The following is a 23,787-nucleotide window of genomic DNA, read 5'->3' as shown; positions in this document are numbered from 1 at the left end:
TACATTAAATTACATGACATCCCTAGAAATTATTCATGTTATAACTGGAAGTTTGTAGCTTTGACTGCTTCCATGTATTTCCCCAAAACCCTGCTCCCTGTTCCTAGTAACCACCAGTCTATTCCCTGTTTCTGTGAGTCTTATCTTTTTAGGTTCTACATGTAAATGACTTCCTTCACTTAGCATAATGTCCTCAAGCTACATACATGTAGTTGCAGGACTTCCTTCCTTTTTATGGCTAAATAATACCATCATGTATATGCACACCACATTTTCTTTATCTTTTCATCTGTCCTTGGAAACTCAGGCTGTTGCAGTGTCTTGGCTGTTGTGAACAATGCTGCAGTGAACGTGGGGGTGCACATATCTCTTTGGGATATTGATTTTATTTCCTTCAGGTAAATATCCAGGTGTGGAATTGCTGGACGTAGTACTTCTCTATTTAATTTTTGAGAAACCTCCTCATTGGTTTTTATACTGATGATACCGATTTGTGGGGTTCCCAGGTGGCTCAGTGGTAAGGAATCCTCCTACCAGTGCAGGAGTCTCAGATTTGATTCTTGGGTTGGGAAGATCCCCTCGGGAAGGAAATGGCAGCCCGCCTCTAGTGTTCTTGTCTGAGAAATCCCATGGACAGAGGAGGCCAGTGGGCTACCTTTTGTGAGGTCACGAAAGAGTTGGACACGACTTAGTGACTAAACAACAGTACCAGTTTACCTTCTCACCCACAGTGTACAAGGGTGGGAATGTAAATTGGCATAGAATGATAGCCATTCTAAGAGCTATGAAGGGATACCTCATTGTGTTTTCTTCTCCTAAAGTACATTGACTGTATTTTCCTCCATATAAAGCTATTGCTTAATCTTTTTAAATTGAAGTGTAGTTGATTTACACTATTATGTTAGTTTCAGGTGTACATCATAGTGATTTAATATTTTTATAGATTAGCCTCCATTTAAAGTTCTTAGAAATAATGACTATATTTCCCTGTGACATATAATGTATCCCGTTGCTTATTATTTTATGTATAATAGTTTGTACCTTTAATTGGATTATTTGTTCTTTTGCTATTGAGTTATATGAGTTCCTTTTGTATTTTTCTTATTAACCCCTTATCAGGTATGTAGTATGCAAATATTTTCTCCCATTCTGTTGATTGCATTTTCATTTTGTGAATTTCTTTTTTTTTCTGTGCAGAAGCTTTTTAGTTGTCTTGCTTGCATATTTTTGCTTCTCTTCCTTTTTCTCATATCCATTGAATCATTGTCAAGATTGCTGCCAAGGAGCTTTTTCTCTTATGTTTTCTTCTGGGAGTTATAGTTTCAGGTCTTAAGTCATTAATCCATTTCTAGTTATTTTTTTCTGAGTGGTGTAAGATAGGGGACCAATTTCATTTTTGAATATCCAGGTTTTTTTTTTAGCACCATTTAATAAAGAAAATCTTTGCCCTATTGAATATTCTTGATTATTTTGTCAAATATTAATGGACCGTATTTGTATGAATTTATGTCTGTGCTCTTGGTTAAGTTCTGTTGGTCTGTGTGCCTATTCTAATGCTAGCGCCATACTGTTTTGATTTCTGTAGCTTCATAATATAGTTTGAAATTACGACGTGTCATGCCGTTAGTTTATTTTCCCCTCAAGATTGCTTTTGCTATTTAGGGTCTTTTGTAGTTCCATGCAAAATGCCATTGCAGTCTTGTAGGGATTGCATTGAATCTATAGATTACTTTGGGTAGTATGTACATTTTAAGAGTCCATAAATAAGACATAGCTTTTCTGTTTATGTTTTCTTTAGTTTCGTTCATGACTATCTTTTAGTTTTCAGTGTAGAGATCTTTCACCTCTTTGGTTAAGTTTATTCCTAAGTGTATTTTATTGTTTGGTTTTTTTTTTTGCTGTTGTAAATGGGATCACTTAAATTTTTTTTTTCTAAAATAACTCATTAGTGTATAGAAACACAACTGATTTTCATTTGTTAATTTTGTATCCTGCAACTTTACTGAATTTTTTCATTGTTCTTTTTTTTGATGGAATCAATTGTTTTCTCTATGTAAGAGGATACCATGTGCAAAGACAGGAAGTTTTCCTTCTTCCTTTCTAATTTAGATACATTTTGTTTCTTTTTCTTGCCTGATTGCTCTTGCTATCATATCAGATAATATGTTTAATAGTAGTGGTGAGAGTGGGCACCCTTGTTTTGTTCATAATCTTAGAGCCAGAACTTTTTACCTTTCAACATTGAGTATGATATTAGCTGTGGGCTTGTCATGCTGAGGTTCATTCTTTTTATACCAAATTTCTTGAGAGTTGTTATTTTGAATGGGTGTAGACTTGTGTCAAATGGTTTTTTTTTTTTTTAAATCTATTGAAATAGTTATGTGATTTTTATCCTTTTATTCATGTGATGTGTTACATAGGTTATTTTTATTTGTTGAACCAACCTCACATCCTTGAGAGGAATCCTAGTTGATTATGGTGTATGATCTTTTTATCCACTCCCATACATACTCTGGCCTGGAAAATTTCATGGACAGAGGAGCCTGGTAGGCTACAGTCCATGGGGTTGCAAAGAGTCAGACATGACTGAGCGACTTCACTGCCTTTCTTTCTTTGATTATTCATTCAGTCTCCTTCATTTATTCAGATTTTTCTGTTTCTTGTTGATTCATTCTTGGTAGATTATATGTTTCTCAGTATTTATCAGTTTCTTCTATATTTTCCAATTTGTTGGTGGATAGCTGTTCATAGTAATCACTTATGATCTTTGGTATTTTTATGGTGTCAGTTGTTATGTCTCTTCTTTAATTTATCATTTTATTTATGTGTTGTCTTTTTTTGTTGTTCGTCTATCTAAAGTTTGTCAGTTCTACTTTTCTTTTCAAAGAACCAATTCTTAGTTTTGTTAATCTCCATTGTGTTTTTATTTTTCTATTGTATCCTCTATTTCATTTATTTCTGCTGTAATCTTTATGATTTCCTTTATTCTTCTAACTTCAGGCCTAGTTTGTTCTTTCATAATTCTTTAAGGTGTGAAGCTAGGTTGTTTACTTGAGATCTTTCTTTTTTCTTGATGTAGGCATGCATCACTATAAACTTTCCTCTTAAAACTGCTTTTGCTGCATCCAGTAAGTTTGGTATGTTGTATTCCCATTTTTGTTGTCTCATAATAGTTTTTATTTTCCATTTTGATTTCTTTCTTGATCCAGGAGTATATCCAGGAGTGTGTTGTTTAACTTCCATGTATTTGTGAATTTTGTAGTGTTCTTATTATTGATTTTTAGTTTAATTTCATTGTGGTTGAAAGATGCTTGATATAACGTGTACTTTCTTGAATATTTTGAGGGTTTTTTTTTTTTTGTATGTGTGTGGTTGAATGTATGATCTATCCTAGAAAATATTGCGTGTATTCCAGAAGAATATTCTGTTGCTATCCGGTGGAACATTCTATGTACGTCTGATAAGTCCATTTGGCTTGTAGTGTTGTTTATTTCCATTGTTTCCATCTGGATGATCTCTCCCTTGTTGAGAATGGAGTACTGAAGTCCCAGTTAATATTATGTTGCCGTCTATTTCTTTTGGTTCTGTTAGTATGTGATTTATATATTTAGGTACTCCAACGGGTACATGACATATTTGTAATTGTTTACTCTTGATAGTGTGAACGCTTTATCATTATATAATGGCCGTCTTTGTCTTTTCTGGCCATTTTTAACTTAGGTTTATTCTTCTTTATGGTGTAGGTATAGCTATCCTGTTTTCTGGTTAATGCTTGCTTGAAATGTCTTTCTCCATCTCTTCACTCTCAGTCTGTGTGTGGCCATAAAGCTAAAGTGCACCTATTGTAGGCAGCATACCACTGTACCTTTTTTTTTTTAATCCGTTTTGCCGGTTTCTGTCTTTTGATTGGAAAACTTAATTCATTTACTTTTAAAGTAACTACTGATAGATAAAGATTTACTATTTACATTTTGTCAGTTATTTTTTGACTCTTTTATAGATTCTGTGTTCCTTCTTCTCTTCTTGTGTGGTTTGATGAGAATCATTTTTCTGGTTATCTGTCCTACCTTTAGTCTTGACCTATCAATTTTGGGAGCAGGATTTATTTTTCTCCATGTATTATTAACTCTCCAAAGTCATCAAGCAGATGCTCTTTGAATTTTGTTCAGTTTTTGAGCTAGATGATTGATCTGAATTAATTTACTTTAGTGAAACCTGCTGAATTGAATATTTAGGCCACAAAATATCTTATCATTTCATTTTTTATTACCTTAAAAACTAAGAGAAATTAATATTGAATCTTTTGTAAATGTCCTGTTTAAGCAGGCAATTTTGTATTATTGGGTTTTCTAATGTTCTTTTTTTTTTTTATGGTGAACATAGTGATGCAAAGACCAACCATGTTATTTTTTAGATCATTTTATAATTTAACAATTTTAAATATGAAGAAATTATTAAAGTAATTTCTTAAAATTTAACCATTTTCATTCATTTTTTTCATTTAGTATGTTGCTTATATAGTGGCACTGAAGTTAGTAAGCACGTCAATTACAATAAGAGAAAATAGAAATATTCCAGAAATACTGAAAATTCAGATAATTGGTCTTGGCACCCAAGTATCTCAGCGACCAGGAGCACAAGCACTTAAGTAAGTTTTAAAAACATATTATTTCCATTTTTTATTTCTAGGTGTGACTTCAGGCCAAAAAAATATAGTGTAGTTAGCATAAAAATTAGTTAATAGTAATTCCTCTCTGTTTTTTTCCCTTAGCGTGTGAGTATGGTCATTTTATTTGAGTTTGTTTCGTTATGAAACTGTGTGAGAAGCTCATTATTTGTTCTCTTGCTTCTTTCCTTCACAAATGTTTCCTGTATACTGTTCAGTTCATAGATTTGTTACTATGAAGACTATGCATAAGAACAGTAACTTTTTGTTTTCAGGGTGTTTATGGTATAGTTGATAAGAGAAGAAGTACAGAAAGTTAACTTAAAATCTGTATAATAATTGGATTGGCCAAAATGTTTGTTTGGGTTTTTCCTTAAGATATTTTGGGCTTCCCAGGTGGTGCTGGGAAAGTGATAAAGAGCCTGCCTGCCAACGCAGCAGACATAAGAGATGTGTGTTTGATCCCTGGGAGGGGAGGATCCGCTGGGAGAGGGCAAAGCAACCCACTCCAATATTCTTGCCTGGAGAATCCCATGGACAGAGGAGCCTGGCAGGCTCCTGTCCATAGGGCTGCATACAGTTGGACATGACTGAAGTGACTTAGCATGCATGCATTATGGAAAACTCCAAACGAACTTTTTGGCCAACTCGATATTTCAGAGCTCAGAAGTAATAGGGAGCTATATTGTTAAATACTTTAGGAATAACGCTATACAGACTCAGCTGTGGAAGAGAATAACTGGTCTCAAAGAACTGGGACATAGCTTAACTGATTGGAAGGACCAGCAGGAGCAGGGATGAGGGAGAACAGTTTTAGGGTTATGTGAAACAGGGAGATGAATCCCATGAGTGAAGTGTAGCATGTATTCACATGACACTTCTGTAGTGTTGTGAAGCTAGTCAAAGCGGGTTTTTCATGAGGATTAGGAGAACAAAAAAATAAACCAAATCAGGAAAAAAACAGAATCCCAGATTCCGTGGGTAGTTAAATGCCAGGCTAAGGAGTTTGGACTTCAACTCTGGATGATAGACGTGGTCCTGATTCTCAAAGGAGTTTTTTTTCTTTTAAGGGAAATTTGTACTTCAGACTGTTAATATTGCAAAGGATCTTATTTGTAATACTTCTTTTTTCCTCATTGGATTGTAGAGTGGAAGCAAAATTAGAACACTGGTATATAACAGGTCTGAGACAACAAGATATTATACCATCACTTGTGGCTTCAATTGGCGATACTGCATCATCCTTGCTTAAAATTGAATTTGAAACCAATCCAGAGAGTAGCACTGCTGACCAGACTCTGGTTGTTCAGTCTCAGCCTGTGGAGGTCATCTACGATGCTGTGAGTACAAGGAGAAAGTGAATCTTAATCAAACACATCTTAAGCTTCTGACATATGGTTTCTTGTTTGTCCATTTTCATATTTAACCTTTATTTACCTAGCAGCTCCGTTTAGTGATCTTTTTTCTTGTTTAAAGGGCAGTACGTGTTTAGTTTTTTATATTTATTTATTTGGCTGCATTGGGTCTTAGTTGCGGCATGTGGAATCTTCATTGTGACGTGTGAGCCTGTCTGCTCCATGGCATGTAAGACCTTAGTTCCCTGACCAGGGATCAAACCAGAGTCCCGGCATTGGAAGGTGGAGTCTTCACCACTGGACCACCAGGGAAATCCGAGCAGTTAATTTTGATTTTTAATATACTACAGATTTTTTTTTCCTACTGTAAGGTATACTACCTATGCTTGTGTTAAATTTTTCATTTAAACATGGTAATAAGATAAATTTAAAAAATAAAAAAAATAAAAAATAAAAATGGTAATATATTCTTAAAGAAGTCTTTGCCTTTTATACCAATTAACTACTCACAAGTAATTATATACTGACTTTCTACTCCAGTTTCTTTTTGCTTATTCTTCTGTTGTCCTCATTGTTTGTAACCAATTTAAGGAACTTTAGGAGCAAATAAAAGAATTTTCGATACTGATCACATGAGAAAAAAGCATTGTCATTTCTGTGTTATTGAAAAAGCTGGCTCCAGTTCTGTGTCTGTAGCTCCATCTTTATTCAGACTCTCATAATTCATCTGAGCTAGCCAACACGTGGAAGGTTGTGGTTCATTATTCCATCACTTGTTGGTTGGCCCACTTTGTGTTTTAAGATCTCTGACTCATTTTTACTGTATAGTTATGGAAATAAATTCACAGTGTGGGTAAGAGGCAGAACTTACTGTCTTCTCTGATTTTTTAAAAAATTTAAATTGTGGCAAAATACATATAATTTACCATCTTAGTCATTTTTTAAGTGTATAGTTCAGAAGTGTTAAGTACCTTTGCACTGTTGTATATCCAGTCCCCAGTACTCATTCTTTCTGCAAAATGTCTGATTTTTAAGTTGAAGTTTTAGATGTAGGTAAGGGCAGAACAGTTTTCTTATTTCCTTTCTAGACTTTGGACCACAGAGGAATCCAATTGCAGTATACATTCTGGTGGCTAAGACTAGAAGTAATACCCCATTGGTACATCAACATGATACCACCAAACATACTCAAGGTCACCTTAATGATATGCACAGCTTTGTTGCCTTCTCAATAAGCTTAAATGGCATATACCTTTTTTCAGATTCTCTTTCCTTCCAGAAGGAGATGTAGGAGGGTAGCTTATCTTTGGAAGTGCCATCTCAGTTCAGAGCCAGATTTGATTAGAATTAAACTGTAACTTTAAAATTTATAATATGGAAAATACTGTGTATAACTTGCTTATATTTTCAATGATTTTACAGAAAACCATCAATGCAGTGGTTGAATTCTTTCAGTCAAATAGGGGATTGGATCTTGAGCAAATAACATCAGCTACATTGATGAAGCTGGAGGAAATTAAAGAGAGAACTGCTACAGGTAAAGAATTTGATACAGAAGCAACATCTCAACTCTCAAAAATTTTTTCTCTTCTAATGTAAACGCTACATTTGAAATAGTGTAGGTAGCTTTTTCTTGAATATACCTGCCAGACTGGGTGAGAAAGAGAATGATATGGGGCATAGATGATTCTGTCAGCTGTTCAATTTAGGAACCTGTGCTGCAGAGTAAACTTGAAATGTAAAAGTTTCCTGTCTCAGTTCTAAAGCGACTGTTCACCATGCTGTGTGTGAATCGAGTTTTCAAGATACATACTTTCGTGCATCATGGCCTCTAAATTCCAGTTACCTACTATATCTGATTACTTAACTAAAGTGAAAGTGAAAGTTGCTTAGTCGTATCTCACTCTTTGTGACCCTGTGAACTGCACAGTCGATGGAATTCTCCAGGTCAGAATACTGCAGTGGGTAGCCTTTCCCTTCTCCAAGGGATCCTCCCAACCTAGGGACTAAACCCAGGTCTCTTGCATTGCAGGCAGATTCCTTACCAGCTGAGCCACAAGGGAAGCCCAAGAACACTGGAGTGGGTAGCCTATCCCTTCTCCAGGAGTGGGTAGCCTATCCCTTCTCCAGCAATTCTTCCTGATCCAGGAATTGAACCCGGGTCTCCTGCATTGCAGTCGGATTCTTTACCAACTGAGCTATCACGGAAGCCCACTTAACTAAAGAAATAGCGAATTTTTCAATCTCTGACTGAAATACTAGGTGTGTTAGGTTTATTGTGTTACGCAGTGTGATTGTTTCCCATTGACCATATATGATTTAAACTTACACGCCAAGTGGAGGACCTAATCTGTGGAAAGAACTTCACCAACATGCTATTCAAGTGACATTCTTTTTCTCGTTAATAATATGATTATATTAATGTATTTAAATTTGGCTATTTTTCATCATTTCTTTTTCTTCTTGTAGGACTTACACATATTATTGAAACCCGAAAAGTTCTTGATTTAAGGATAAATCTGAAGCCTTCTTATCTAATAGTTCCACAGACCGATTTCCACCATGAAAAGTCAGATCTTCTCATCTTAGATTTTGGTACCTTTCGGGTAGGTGTGTATACATTCCTGCCTGCCTGTGTTTGCTCAGCTTAGTAGCTAGCTGTCTGACAGTTTGCTGTTTTTCTCTCAAAGTTCACTTAAACTAAACCTAGACTCACTTCTTGTTAAGCATTTTGTCACGCTTAACATAGATTGTGTGAAAGTGAAAGTGAAGTCGCTCAGTCATGTCTGACTCTTTGCAACCCCGTGGACTGTAGCCTACCGGGCTTCTCTGTCCATGGGATTCTCTAGGCAAGAATACTGGGGTGGGTTACCATTTCCTTCTCCAGGGGATCTTCCCGATCCAGGGATCGAACCCGGGTCTCCCACATCGGAGGCAGATGCTTTAACCTCTGAGCCACCAGGGAAGTGTTATATGTATTTTATGGCTATTCAAAAAAAATACCTTACATTTTCTGAAATGTTGGATGATTCGATATTGAAGGCTGGATTACTGCTGTCTTTTCCTAATTAGAAAGATGCGCTTCTAGTTTTCAAGCGTTCCTAGTTTCCTAAAATCTAATTACATAGTTTTCTTTGTTCATTTATATATCTTGAGAATAGAGAATTATGCAAATATGATTATATATTTGTTAAATCACTGACAACAACTATTAGAATACGAGAACTCCAAGGGCTTGGATGTTGAACCTCCTCCCAGCATTCCAATCTTCTGAGAAAAAGTGAAGATTTCAAAAACTATTGTCCTGAATTGATCCTTGATTCCCTTGGGCAGAGGGTAAAGGAAGTTGAGATTGCAGCTGAATTCTAATGGCCTAATTATTCATTTATGTAGTGGGGAGAGGGAGGAATAAAACCTCCTGTTTTATGGTGGAGCGTTTAAGATGAATTGTAGGGGAACTTGATCCACAAGTAGTGACAACTGCTGAGAGCCAGGAATTGTTGCATGTTTAGACAGATTGAGAGAGACTTGTTGTAACTCATCTTCTAATTAATGTCAGCATGCTGAGTACCTGTTATCCAAACATAATAGAGATATATGCTCATATGGTATATTCCAAATAAAATATTTGCTAATAACTATCAGAAACTGAAGCAAAATGTGAATTCATTAAGAGCAATATTTTAATTTTATTTAGGCTTTAAGAAAACAACTTGTGTTGATATATAGATTTTTCTGTTAAAAAATTAAGCTTTCTCTCCATTTTAGCTTAACAGTAAAAATCAAGGTTTGCAGAAGACTAGTAATTCATCTCTGGAAGAAATAATGGATAAGGCATATGACAAGTTTGATGTTGAAATAAAAAGTGTGCAGCTACTCTTTGCAAGAGCAGGTAAACTGTTGCTCAATTTTCAGGATCTTAAAATTATGTTGAATAGCTTTGGTAAATAGATATGTATGTTCTCATGTATATCATCCCTGATGACATTTTGAACATGTATGCTGCTGGTCACTTAAGAGAACCAAATAGGAGACCCTCAGTGAAAATCTTTGTCACAATTCCAAATAGAGATGGTGGCTGTTCATCTTCGGGTACTTCGTACTGTTTGTATCTAAGTCCAGTCACTGCCTATTTTTTTTTTAAATGTGACATAAAACTCCCATAAAAGCCAAAATAGAAGTTGCATTTAGCTCATGTTCCCCTATCCCAGGGTGTTTGGGGTGTCTCAGTGTTGTTCCCCTTGCTGCCTTCATTTCTAAAATATTTTACTATCAGTCTAGTTTTTATTTTGAGTGGTATTACATTTGATACTTGAGAAGTATGGATATAATCTTTAAATGTAGTGAACTTATTTTCCAAAAGCTTTGGTGTTTTCTACTGCTTAAATGAAGATCAGTGGTTCTCCGTACTTCTTTAGTATCTAGAAGCAATATATATTTGCAAAATATCCTTGAGTATATATCACTCTGTGGAAGATCATTGGAGGAAAGGATGTGGCTTCTCTGTGCAGAGTATATACTATAGTGGGAGTGCTGAGATTTTTAAAAATATAAATACATAGTGCTGTACTTAGTCGTATAGATAGAGCCTGAATATTAATTTCTTGAAGAGAAGTACCTGTACAGACCATTAAAGCTGCCTTTTCTTTTGTATATACTTAATAGTAATTGTTTGAATTATAAGCAATAAACAAGTTTATTTATTGCCATCAGTTAAGATGTAAGGTTCTATTAATCATTGGAAGTTTGTCTTTAGAACCTTCTTATTTGGAAGAGAAGTGACTATTGTACTTTTCTTGTCATAAAATCTTGCTTGATAAAACTCATTTTTCCTTTAGAATAATTGCCAGAAATCTGTTTTTTCTTTTTTTCCCCCCTGTTTTCTTCTTTTTCTTTTCCTGCAGCTCCCCAGCCTTGATCTCTAATTCTGGAATCAAAGGCAGTAAATTCCTAGATTTTTTTTCTCTGTTGGCTTTAAAATGTAAGATGTTATAAAAAAACATTCTTCAAATAAATATTTAGAATTATTTTTATATTGTGGTCTTTGACTTTTGTCAATTAAAAAAATAGGTCATTTAGCTTGTATGTTGAAAGAAGTAAAAGCCAGTATCATTGAATATGTTTGTAAATTATTTCTGATCAGTTTTCCATAGAACATCTGATAATGTAAATAAAAATAGTCATTTAAGTAAACATTTTTTTAAGATGAAAACTGGAAGGAGTGTCGATTTCAGCATCCATCTACTATGCATATATTGCAACCCATGGATATTCATGTTGAGTTGGCCAAAGCAATGGTGGAAAAAGATATTAGAATGGCAAGGTAATGTATGAGTTTTCTTTATATTATAAAATCAACAAGGTGAAATAATTCTGCATCAGTTACTGAATTTTAAGAAACCATAGCTAGGTTTCTAAAGGGCACAAAAAACAATGATTATCTTATAGCAAAAATATATTTTTAAGAAAATGTTTATTTGAATTATATATCACCTCTCTTCAGAAGCATTTGGGCTTTCCATCCTGTAAAAGTTGGTTATCCCTGTTTTTTTTTTTTATTAATTTTATTGGCATATGGTTGCTTTACAGTGTTGTGTTAGTTTTTACTGTGCAGCAAAGTAAATCAACAGTATGTATACTATGTGTTTTTGGATGGATCAAATTCAAGGTTCTATATTAAAAAAAAATCTTTAAAAATCACAAGCTGTTTTGATTATGAAGCCATTGAAATCTTGAGAATAATCTAAGGGAATGGAAAGTAGAAACTGAATTTTGAATTTAAGTAAATAATTATATTTCTTTGTTGCCTTTTTAAGAACAGTCTTATTGAAGTCTTACTGATATTCAATAAGCTGCATCTGTTTGAAACATATATTTTGATAAGTTTTGATAAATTTTGATGTAAGTGTTTTTCTGTGGAACCATCTCCACAGTCAAGATCATGAACACATCCATCATCCTCAGAAGTCTTTTTGCTGCTTTGTATTTTCTCCCTCACATCCTTTCTTGCCAACTTCTCTCCCCTCGGTCTCCAGGAAACATTGATCTGCTTTCGGACACTCCCAGTTTGTTGGAGTTTTCTAGAGGTTTTATATAAATAAAATCATACAATTTCAGTTCTTTTTTTGTTTGACTTCTTTGATTATAATTGATTTGAGGTTTATTTGTGTTGGGTGTATCCAGTAGTTCATTGGTACTCTTCATCAGTTGGATGTTAAACCAGCCGTGCATTACTAGATAAACCTGTTTTAGTAGTAATGTATTATTCTTTTAAAATGTTGAAATTGCTTGCTAAAATTTTGTCATGAAGTTTTAAAACCATACATCTCTGTTTATGAGGGCTGTTCACCTGTGCCTTAGTTTCTTGTTTTGGCATCAGTGTATCAGGCCTCAGGGAGGGAAGTTATATAGAACTGGTGTTTTTTCCCTCCTTAAACGTTTGGTAGAATTTGCCAGTGAAACCTCTTGGGCCTGGAGTTTTCCTTCTGGAGGAAGCTTAATACTAAGTCAGGTGCTGACGAATGCTATAAAATCAGGTAAAGGGAGGTGAGGAGGTCAAGAAAGATGGGGTGGGTACTCTTTGATGTTTACAGTGACAGATCTTTAACACCAGCAAGTAAGTTATATACAGCGTTTCAGGTTTTAAAACATAGACACTTTGTGTTCACAGTATCTTCCTAAAAAATAAGTTTTCCTTAAGATAGTTTGGCTGCTTAAGAAGGATACACAACTTGGCTTACATAGAACTTCCTATTCCCTGACAGTGTTGAGACATTAATGTAATTAGATTAAAATATATCCAAGGTAACTTTGACCCCACAAGGTAATCTCCTCTCCACTCCCTTCCCTCTTCCATAGTATAGAGAAGCTGGACCTTGAAACCTTGGAGTTTAATTAATTATGTTTTTAGATTTAAAGTATCTGGAGGGCTTCCTCTGATGCATGTGAGAATTTCTGACCAGAAGATGAAAGATGTGCTACGTTTGATTAACAGTATACCCTTGCCACAGAAATCATCTGCCCAGTCTCCAGAGAAACAGGTAAATGGAAATAATAAAAATTCTAAATATCTTTACATCTTTATGTATGGTGAGTTTTTTTCATCTTTTTTTGAGCTGTTTTGTTTTTCAGTATCGTTTACGGCCAGTTTCATTTACGTGATATTTTTTTTTAAGGTTAATTGTAATTGATTCTGTACACTGAGTAAATAAATAAAGACTAACCTATGGTTGCTCCTGTTTTGGAGTGATGGTATAAAGTCTTTTGTGGGGAATAACGAAACAAAAATATATAAATGAAAGGAAAAATGTTTTTCACTTTTAGGAAATGTGTTTTAAGAAAAAGTAGACATAGAAACCAGACATGGTTGTCTGGGGAGGCCTTACAAATTGCTGAGAAAAGAAAAGACATGAAAGGCAAAGGAGAAAAGGAAAGATATACCCATTTGAATGCAGCATTCCAAAGAATAGCAAGGAGAGATAAGAAAGCCTTCCTCAGTGATCAGTGCAAAGAAATAGAGGAAAACAATAGAATGGGAAAGACTAGAGATCGCTTCAGGAGAATGAGAGATATCAAGGGGAAATTTCATGCAAAAATGGGTGCAATAAAGCACAGAAATGGTATTGACCTAAGAGAAGCAGATCTTAAGAAGTGGCAACAATACACAGAAGAACAATATTAAAAAGATCTTCATGACCCAGATAACCACAATGGTGTGATCATTCACCTAGAGCCAGACATCTTGGAATGCGAAGTCAAGTGGGCCTTAGGAAGCATCACTAGGAACAAAGCTAGTGGAGGTGATGAAATTCCTGTTGAGCTATTTTAAATCGTAAAAGCTGATGCTGTGAAAGTGCTGCACTCAATATGCCAGCAAATTTGGAAAACTCAGCACTGACCACAGGACTGGAAAAGGTCAGTTTTCATTTCAATCCCAAAGAAAGGTAATGCCAAAGAATGCTTAGACTGCTGCACAATTGCAGTCATCTCACACGCTAGCAAAGTAATGCTCAAAATTCTCCAAGCCAGGCTTCAACAGTACGTGAACCGTGAACTTCCAGATGTTCAAGTTAGATTTAGAAAAGGCAGAGGAGCCAGAGATCAAATTGCCAGCATCTGTTGGGTCATCAAAAAAGCAAGAGAATTCCAGAAAAACATCTATTTCTGCTTTATTGACTATGCCAGCCTTTGACTGTGTGGATCACAACAAACTATGGAAAATTCTGAAAGAAATGAGAATACCAGACCACCTAACCTGCCTCCTGAGAAATCTGTATGCAGGTCAGGAAGCAACAGTTAGAACTGGACATGGAACAACTGACTGTTTCCAAATTGGAAAAGGAGTACGTCAAGGCTGTATATTGTCACCCTGCTTGTTTAACTTATATGCAGAGCACATCATGAGAAATGCTAGACTGGATGAAGCAGAAGCTGGAATCAAGATTGCCGGGAGAAACATCAGTAACCTCAGATATGCAGATGACACCACCTTCACGGCAGAAAGTGAAGAAAAACTAAAGAGCCTCTTGATGAAAGTGAAAGAGGAGAGTGAAAAAGTGGGCTTAAAACTCAACATTCAGGAAACTAAGGTCATGGCATCTGGTCCCATCACTTCATGGCAAATAGATGAGGAAACAGTGACAGACTTTATCTTTTTGTGCTCCAAAATCACTTCAGATGATTGATTGCAGCCATAAAATTGAAAGAAGCTTACTCCTTGGAAGCAAAGTTATGACCAGCTTAGACAGCATATTAAAAAGCAGAGACATTACTTTGCCAACAAAGGTCCACCTAGTCAAAGCTATGGTTTTTACAGTAGTCATGTATGGATGTGAGAGTTGGACTATAAAGAAAGCTAAGCACTGAAGAGCTGATGCTTTTGAACTGTGGTGTTGGAGAAGACTCTTGAGAGTCCCTTGGACAGCAAGGCGATCCAACCAGTCCATCCTAAAGGAAATGAGTCCTAAATATTCATTGGAAGGACTGATGCTGAAGCTGAAACTCCAGTAATTTGGCCACCTGATGAGAAGAACTGACTCATTTGAATAGACCCTGATTCTGGGAAAGATTGAAGGCAGGAGGAGAAGGGGACGACAGAGGATGAGATGGTTGGATGGCATCACTGGCTCGATGGACAAGAGTTTGAGTAAGCTCTGGGAGTTGGTGATGGACAGGGAAGCCTGGTGCTGCAGTCCACAGGGCTGCAAAGAGTCAGGAACGACTGAGAGACTGAACTGAACTGGCGACATAGAAATCTTCTTTAAAATATTGCCAAACATAATTATCATTATAAAGTTTTCATATGTGTTAGACTTAAAAGTCCTAGATCACTTTACTTGGAATTGATCTTTATAATATAAAATATATGTTGGGCTTCCATGTATTTTGAAGTGAAATTTGAGATGGCCAACTAATATTGATCTGTTTTCCAGAAACCTTGAAAAAGATGTAGGGTTAATATTGTAAGAGACAGCAACTGAATGATGCAATAATAGGCAAACCTACCTACTAGTTATACATGATTCTGCTCTTTTAATTGCAAGTGGTAGTCTTAATAATAAGTAAACTCCAGCCAACCATTAGTTAGTTGATTGTAAAGTGTGCTTTGTTGGAAGATTTGTGTGCTGTATAAGTGTCTTTCTAGCTCTCACTCACTTCTATTACTTTTTAAGTATTTATCTCATTTATGTATATTTGCAAATTAGTATGTTTAAAAAACTTTTTGTACTATTTGCTAGGTATCCTCAATTCCTATTATATCAACTAGAACAAAAGGCCTACTTGGTACGCCCTTGTTGCTGGATGGCGTTGAATCAGGTAAGGAGAGTAAAATGTTCTTTATTAAACAAAATCTATAAATTAGTATATTGAAATACAGTTTTGACAAAAGAATTGTGAAAGTGTTGTAGTATTTGACTGGTTTTATTTCTAGTTGTGCTACTAACCAACAGTGAGACTTTAAATCATTTATTTTTTATTATTCCTGAGTTTCTTTGTATGGAAGTGTTTTTGTGATTGATAGTGTTTAAGATTCTAAATAAGTTCCTTTTTTTTTTGGCCCTGATCTCTACTTGAGTCTTTTCTTTATCTCTGGTCTAACTGATCTTTTGTGAACTTGATGAAGGCAAGGATAATGTCAGTCCTGACCACTCTAGTATCCTTAGTGGCTAGTACAGACTGATATGTGATAGATGATACCCAATAAATATTTTATTGAAAAGTGAATGAATAAGCTGAAGTGAAAAGCAATCAGAAATGTTGAAGAAGGAAATAGAAAGACAATTTGATTTTATATATGATTATCCCATGCCAGGTTGAGTTACTTTTTGGAACTTAGAAGCTGTATTATGATTCTGAATATGAAGGTTTTGTCTAATAAATGAAGTTGACTTTTGAGCTATTTCAATTAGAGTGTTTTACACAGTTTTCGATGGACATTCTCTCAAGTCAGTTTTCTTCCTTTAGAATCTGATGATGAGTATTTTGATGCTGAGGATGGAGACATACAGCCTAGTAAAAGTACGAAAGTGTCAGATGTGAAAAAAGTTCCTGAAGCCCCAAATGAGGAGCTCATTAATCTTCTACTAAAGTTTGAAGTTAAAGAGGTATGTATATTTGTTTGTCCATAAATATATTCTTGTTACTGCTGTCCTTATAAACAGTCTCATGCTAGACCCAAACATTAAATATATTTAAAATGTGGTATTCTATCTTCCCTGCTCCCACACATACATGCATGTGTGTATACACACACACACACACGCACACATAGTTCTAAGAAAATAAAATGTTATTTTGTAAAAACTGATATGTGTGATCTACAGTATATCTGATGTATTCTGGAAAAGCTTGAGACTCTCAATTAGGATTTTCTTTTCTGTAGAAAATTTCTGTGACATATTTCCCTCAGTTTTTTCAACTTTTAATCTAAATAACATAGTTTGTTTTCATGCTTATAATTTAGAAGAATGCAGGCAACCTAAATTTGCAGCATTGTCTTTACAGTCATTAAGTCATGTAATAATAAAAGGAAACATTGACATGGAGCAATGTTCACAGCATATTTTTATTTGGGGAAAAAAAGAGGTTGCAGTTCCAAGGGTATAATTCCATTTAGAAATTAAACGCGTGCATACACACCTTTTTAAAATAAATAATAGTGTTCCTCTCTGTACGGTGAGATTATAGTTTTTCGTTTTTGCCTCTTTGCTTTTTATGTACTAAAGAATTTTAAATGAAAATCTATTGCTTTGAAATAAAACAGAAAGGTATAAAAAGGAGGTGTTTCTTAGTGACTGTTTTATACCCGAGTATTATTGGGATTTGTTTAAAGAAAGATGTGTTCTCCAAGTTCAGCCTTCTTTGAATTACCTGTCTCTCATATTTCCATCTAACACATTAGAAAGCCCCTTGACTTTACCTTCATAAGATTCTCAAATGATTTCCCTTCTGTTCCATTGCTTCTGCAGGGTCCAAGTCATCATCATCTCTTGCTTGGACTATTGCAGAAGGCTCTTACCTGTCTCTCTGCTTCTATCGTGCACTCTGTCTATTCTCTGCACAGTACCCAAGTGATCCTTTGTTAGGGAAAGTCAGATCATGCCATTGCTTTGCTCATAATCTGATAGAGGCTTTCAATCTCACTCACAGTAAAGGGCTAAAATCTTCCCATGACTACAGTGTTTTACATGATCTACAGGTCACACCGTGTGACTTCTTTAGCTTCATCTGCAGTTCTCTTTTGCCTTGCTCATTCTGCTCCAGCCACATTTCATTCATTCCTTCAGTAAATATTTATCAATGTCAGCAAATACCAGGCATCATTTTAAATAACAGAGCCACAGCAGTGAGCAAATTTCTTGCCATGTGGAGCTTATGCTTGCTTTTTTGGTTTCTTATATGCACCAGCACATATTCTTTGTGCTTGCTGTTTCTTTTGCCTGGAAAACTCTTTTCCTGTATGGCTTGATTCTTTACTTCCTTCAGAAGTGCTGACTTACTAGAAAGGCCTGACCGCCCAACACAGGAGAGTAACCTTTGCTTTCCCCTAACGTCCCTAGAATGTAAGCTTCATGAAGACAAGGACCTTGTCTGTCCTGGTTATTTTGATGTTCTAAGTGGCTGGCACTCTCTTATACATGGAAGATGGAGCTCAATAAATATTTTTTAAAGTACTGAATTAATGAACTAAAGTGATAAGCAATCAAAATCATCTAAGAAAAAATAGTAGTGCCATTTGAAATATTTTTCTCAGTTTGACCTTTTTTTTTGTTTGCCATTCCAAATTTTTAAATATTTATATAATGAAATTTATCGAATTTTTTTCTTTATATTCTAGTCTTAGGGTGTGTTTAGCATTTCAGTCCCAAAGAAGGGCAATGCCAAAGAATGTCCGAACTACTGCACAGTTGTGCTCATTTCACATGCTAGCAGGGTAATGCTCAAAATCCTTCAAGCTAGGCTTCAATAGTATGTGAACCAAGATCTTCCAGATGTACAAGCTAGATATAGAAAAGGCAGAGGAACCAGAGATCAAATTGCCAACAGTTGTTGGATCATAGAAAAAGCAAGGGAATTCCAGAAGAACATCTATTTCTGCTTCATTGACTATGCTAAAGCCTTTGACTGTGTGGATCACAACAAACTGGAAGATTCTTCAAGAGCTGGGAATACCAGATCACCTTACCTGGCTCCTGAGAAACCTGTATTCAGGTCAAGAAGCAACATGAACATGGAACAATGGACTGGTTTCCAAATCGGGAAAGGAGTATGCCAAGGCTGTATATTGTCACCCTGCTTATTTAACTTATATGCAGAGTACATCAAATGGCAACCCACTCCAGTGTTCCTGCCTGGAGAATCCCAGGACGGAGGAGCCTGGTGGGCTGCTGTCTGTCGGGTTGCACAGAGTTGGACACGACTGAAGTGACTTAGCAGCAGCAGCAGCAGAGTACATCATGAGAAAGGCTGGGCTGGATGAAGCACAAGCTGGAATCAAGATTGCTGGGAGAAATATTAATAACCTCAGATATGCAGATGACATCACCCTAATGACAGAAAGTAAAGACGAACTAAAGACCTTCTTGATGAAGGTGAAAGAAGAAAGTGAAAAACCTGGCTTAAAACTCAGCATTCAGAAAGCTAAGATCATGGCATCTGGTCCCATCACTTCATGGCAAATGGATGGTGAAACAGTGGAATCAGCCCATGTTCCTGGGCTCCAAAATCAGTGTGGACAGTGAATGCAGCCATGAAATTAAAAGACGCTTACTCCTTGGAAGAAAAGCTATGACAAACCTTGACAGTGTATTAAACAAGCAGAAATATCACTTTGCTGACAAAGGTCCATCTATTCAAAGCTATGGTTTTTCCAGTAGCCATGTATGGATGTGAGCATTGGACCATAAGGAAGGCTAGGCGCCACAGAATTGATGCTTTTGAACTGTGGTGCTGGAGAAGACTCTTGAGAGTACTTTGGACAGCAAGGAGAACAAACCAGTCAATCCTAAAAGAAATACTCATTTTCTGAATACTCATTGGAATATTCATTTGAAGGACTGATGCTGAAACTGGAGCTCCAGTATTTTGGCCACTTGATGTGAAGAGCTGACTCATTGGAAAAGACCCTGATGCTGTAAAGATTTAGTGCAGGAGGAGAAGGGGGAGATGGTTGGATGGCATCATTGCCTCAATAGACATGAGTTTGAGCAAACTCTGGGAGATAGTATAGGAAGGGGAAGCCTGGTGTGTTGCAGTCCATGGGGTCACAAAGAATTGGATATGACTGAGCAGCTGAACAATAACAGAAATATTTACTCATGATTTTATTTATATGATTTGAATGCTTTCATTTAAATTACTGATTTATTTGAAATTTATTTTTGTATCTCAGTTGTGATTGAATGATCTTATAGAACTGTTTTACTGTTTCTATTTTTCAGTTGACACTCTGATTTTTCTTAGATATATGTTTATATCACAGCTGATAATATTAGTTTTTGTTTTTTTCCTGGGATTTGTATTATTCTAGTTACTATGGCTGGCTTATAGGTTTTCCCAACATGTAGTAGTCGGAAACAATTATTTTATCTTGCTAATGGTTTTGTGGGTTGGGAATTCTGGGAGAGCCCATTTAGTAGTTTTTGCATGTGGTCTTTCATGTGCTTTTAGTCAGATTTGACTGTAGTAGCAGTGATCTGAATGAACACTCAGAGGGCCTCAGAGGTGGCTCATTCACGAGGCTGGCAGTTGATACTGGATCTTGATTTGGTGGGGGGGTGCTCAGCTGGGATTGTAGACCACAGTGCCAACTCTTGGCCTCCTGAGCATGGCAGTGTCAGGGTAGTTGAACTTTTTATCTGGCAACTAGCTTCCCCTAGAATGAGAAAGCCTAGGTTGATGTTTCATGGCCTTTTTGACTTTGGAAATCCTTATAGTACTCTGTACTCTTATTGATTGAAGCAATTATAATCCTGCCCAAATTCTAAGGGAGGGGACAAAGACCTCCATCTGTTGATGGAGATCAAAGAGCTTGCATGTTTTTAAAAACATATATGTTTTATTTTGTTGGCTAAGTATACTGACTGTCATTTCTGCAGTAAATCTGAATAGTAGTGTAATAGTAAACATCCTTGTCTTACTTTTTACATTAATGGTGATGACTCTTTTATCACCAAACATGACTTTTAGTTTTGAGGTATAGGTTTTAGAAAATCGTCTTAAGGAAGAATTCATGTAGTTCTATTTTTACTAAATTAAAGGAGTAAATCAGTAAGGTTATAAAATTTCATCACAATTTCTAGATAGATGTAGTTATATTCTCAATTATAGAGTTTAAGATGATAACATCCAATCATGGTAAATAGCTTGATGGTAATAGAAGAGTATAAGCAAAATTTCTGCTATTGTCTTGATGATATATATGAAGAAGGATTTTGTGTTTTTAAGTATGATTCAAAGTACTTTCTTTGGCTATCTTGATTGTTTTAGGTGATTCTGGAATTTACCAAACAACAGAAGGAAGAAGATACAATTCTAGTGTTTAATGTTACTCAGTTGGGAACAGAGGCTACAATGAGAACATTTGATTTAACTGCGGTATCTTATTTAAAGAAAATCAGCCTGGATTACCATGAAATTCAAGGTAATAACCATAAAGTAGAAACAATAGACAATAAACAGCTTTATTATCACTTTTAAGTATATGAAACACTTATATTTATTTAGTAATAATTATAATAAATAATAGCTAGAAGTGTTCTAAGCATCTTATAAATATTAACTCATTTAACCCTTATAACAATGCTATGAGATAGGCAATGGTATTATCTCTAGCTTTCACAAGAGGAAATGAAGTTGTAAATTGGTTACATAATTTACCCAAGATCACACTGCTAGGTAGTGGCTGAACCATGATTAAAATCCTAGAAATCGGGCCCTAGGGTCTATATTCTTAACTACTATGATCTTCTGCCTCAGAGAGTCCATATAAATCCCTATTATATAGGGCGTATTACTCCTATTTTACAAACAAAGGAAGGTTAAATAGAGAGAGATTAAGTGGCTTATTTAAGATTATGCATTTTATGAATAGCAAAACTTAGAATTTATCTCTGGTCTTATAATATTGAAATCCTTGTTCTTTCAATTCAGTAGTGTTTGTATATCAGAAACAGCATCGGTTATAAAAATTAAAATGATGGGACATAAAATTTATTCTCTCAGTAGCTTTTATGGTTTATTCGTTCCAGGGTACATCTTGTGTACTCATTGGATGTTTGAGGAATGAAGGAATGAGTCCACAGTAATTTCCTAGGCTATTATTTCCCTTAGAGAAGATTATTCCAATGGAAAATTCTGAGCTATCTCATAAACAGGAGTTATAAGACTGCAAATAATAAAAGATGGATAAAACAGTGGATAAATCACGTCTCCCTCCCTGGCTTCTGGAGGCAGTGACTGGTATATCTTCATGAGGATATAGAGGATATCTGGCAGTACCTGTTAGCAGTTTATTTGAAATACTTTTTTTTTTTCTTTAATTCAGGATCTAAAAAGAAGCCACTTCACTTGATTAGCTCTTCTGACAAACCTGGGTTAGATCTTTTAAAAGTGGAGTACATTAAGGTAAGGGTCATAGAATGTTTATATATTTATTTTAATACTCTATTCTCTGGGAGGGAAAAGATGAGAGTAGTTTGTTAAAGGTTGTTGTTTTGTGTCATAGCTTTAAATCACAGGGATATCTACTGTTTCTCTTTCCATTTGTATACCTTCTTTCTCTTTCACTCAAGTACAGGACTAGGATTTTATAAAGCCAGACTTCTTGTCTACAAAGATGGAAGCCTGGATGAAATAAATTCTCCTGTCTTCTGGAGGACATTCATCCACCTGCATTCATTGTTTGTATGGGTGATATTTGGCTGGGTATCCTATATCAGAAGGGATGCAGTCAAATTGGATTTGATTGAGTAGAGAACTGCCAGGGTTTGGAAGTGACTCAAAAGTATGATACATGAAGAATGCTGCAGGAACTGATGGCATTTAGTTTCATTCAAGATTAGTTGATTTGTTTGATCATTCAGTAACTATTTATTGAATGTCTTTTGTGTCAGATTCTGTTACACATTTGGGATACAGAAAAACATTCTCTATTCTTAAGGAATATGTAGACCAGTAGGGAGATAGGTAAACAATAATTAAAATATAATGTGTTTGATTCTTTAATAAGGAAGAACACAAAGCGCTGTGGGAGTGGGGAGGCAGAGATACTGATCTAGCCAGAAGGCTTCTCACAGGAGGTAAAACTTTGAATTTATGTATTCCCGAGGGGCAGAACTTGAACCAGTTGGTAATTATGATGGGAGATGGGTTTTTGATTCAGTGTGAAGACCTCATTAAATCAAAATTCTCTAAAGTTTGGAGTTCTAAGAAAATGAGATTTCTTTTCCTGGAGATATCCTAAAATAGATTTCTTGAAGACTTTCTAATGGGATTTAAACATTAGGTAATAGATGGACTGGGCTTCCCTTGTGACTCAGCTGGTAAAGAATCCTCCTGTAATGCGGGAGACCTTGGTTCAATTCCTGGATTGGGAAGATCCCCTGGAGAAGGGATAGGCTATGCACTCCAGTATTCTTGGGCTTCCCTTGTGGCTCAACTGGTAAAGAATCCACCTGTAATGCGAGATACCTGGGTTCGATCCCTGGGTTGGGAAGATCCCCAGGAGAAGGGAAAGGCTACCCACTCCAGTATTCTGTCCTAGAGAACTCAATGGACTGTATAGACCATAGGATTGCAAAGAGTCGACATGACTGAGCGACTTTCACTTTCTTTCACTTTCTAATAGATGGGCTAGACTACCTTGAAACCTTCTAGCCTTCGTACGTAGTTTATCCTTCTGATCCCTAGCCATTTCCCAAAAGTGAGTGATGCCATGTTCTCCTCTGTTTAAAGGCGGAGGACAAATTTGTACTCTTATAATAAATAGATTTGGATGTAACTTTAAAATAATGATAATAAAATTAAATATATAATGTATTTAAAAATACAGTTGTAACTGAATATAAATAAATTAATGATTATAAGTAAATGATTTGTTTACTTTGGTCTTAATTCCTTCCTTAGAACTTTTTTTTTTTTTTAGGCTGATAAGAATGGACCCAGTTTTCAAACTACCTTTGAAAAAACTGAACAAACATTTAAGGTAAGAAATTCTATCGAAAGACTACATCCTATTTGGAAATAACCTACTCTGGAAGTCTTAAG

The 23,787-nt window shown here is 35.7% G+C and overlaps 1 protein-coding gene across 1 annotated transcript in view; it reads left to right on the top strand.

Annotated features, from left to right (window-relative positions):
• Positions 1–23,787, top strand: part of VPS13C (vacuolar protein sorting 13 homolog C) — a 181,405-nt gene that overhangs the window by 58,256 nt on the left and 99,362 nt on the right. Inside the window, 12 exon segments of the mRNA XM_018054289.1 lie at positions 4,506–4,648; positions 5,814–6,006; positions 7,444–7,558; positions 8,491–8,627; positions 9,790–9,913; positions 11,227–11,344; positions 12,932–13,061; positions 15,759–15,837; positions 16,486–16,625; positions 21,010–21,163; positions 22,067–22,146; positions 23,666–23,725. Coding sequence (XP_017909778.1) covers positions 4,506–4,648; positions 5,814–6,006; positions 7,444–7,558; positions 8,491–8,627; positions 9,790–9,913; positions 11,227–11,344; positions 12,932–13,061; positions 15,759–15,837; positions 16,486–16,625; positions 21,010–21,163; positions 22,067–22,146; positions 23,666–23,725 — 1,473 coding nt within the window.

The sequence above is a fragment of the Capra hircus genome, chromosome 10 (assembly GCF_001704415.2).
Source record: "Capra hircus breed San Clemente chromosome 10, ASM170441v1, whole genome shotgun sequence".
In the NCBI taxonomy this organism is placed as follows: Eukaryota; Metazoa; Chordata; class Mammalia; order Artiodactyla; family Bovidae; genus Capra; species Capra hircus.
This window is presented reverse-complemented; position numbering and strand designations above follow the sequence as displayed.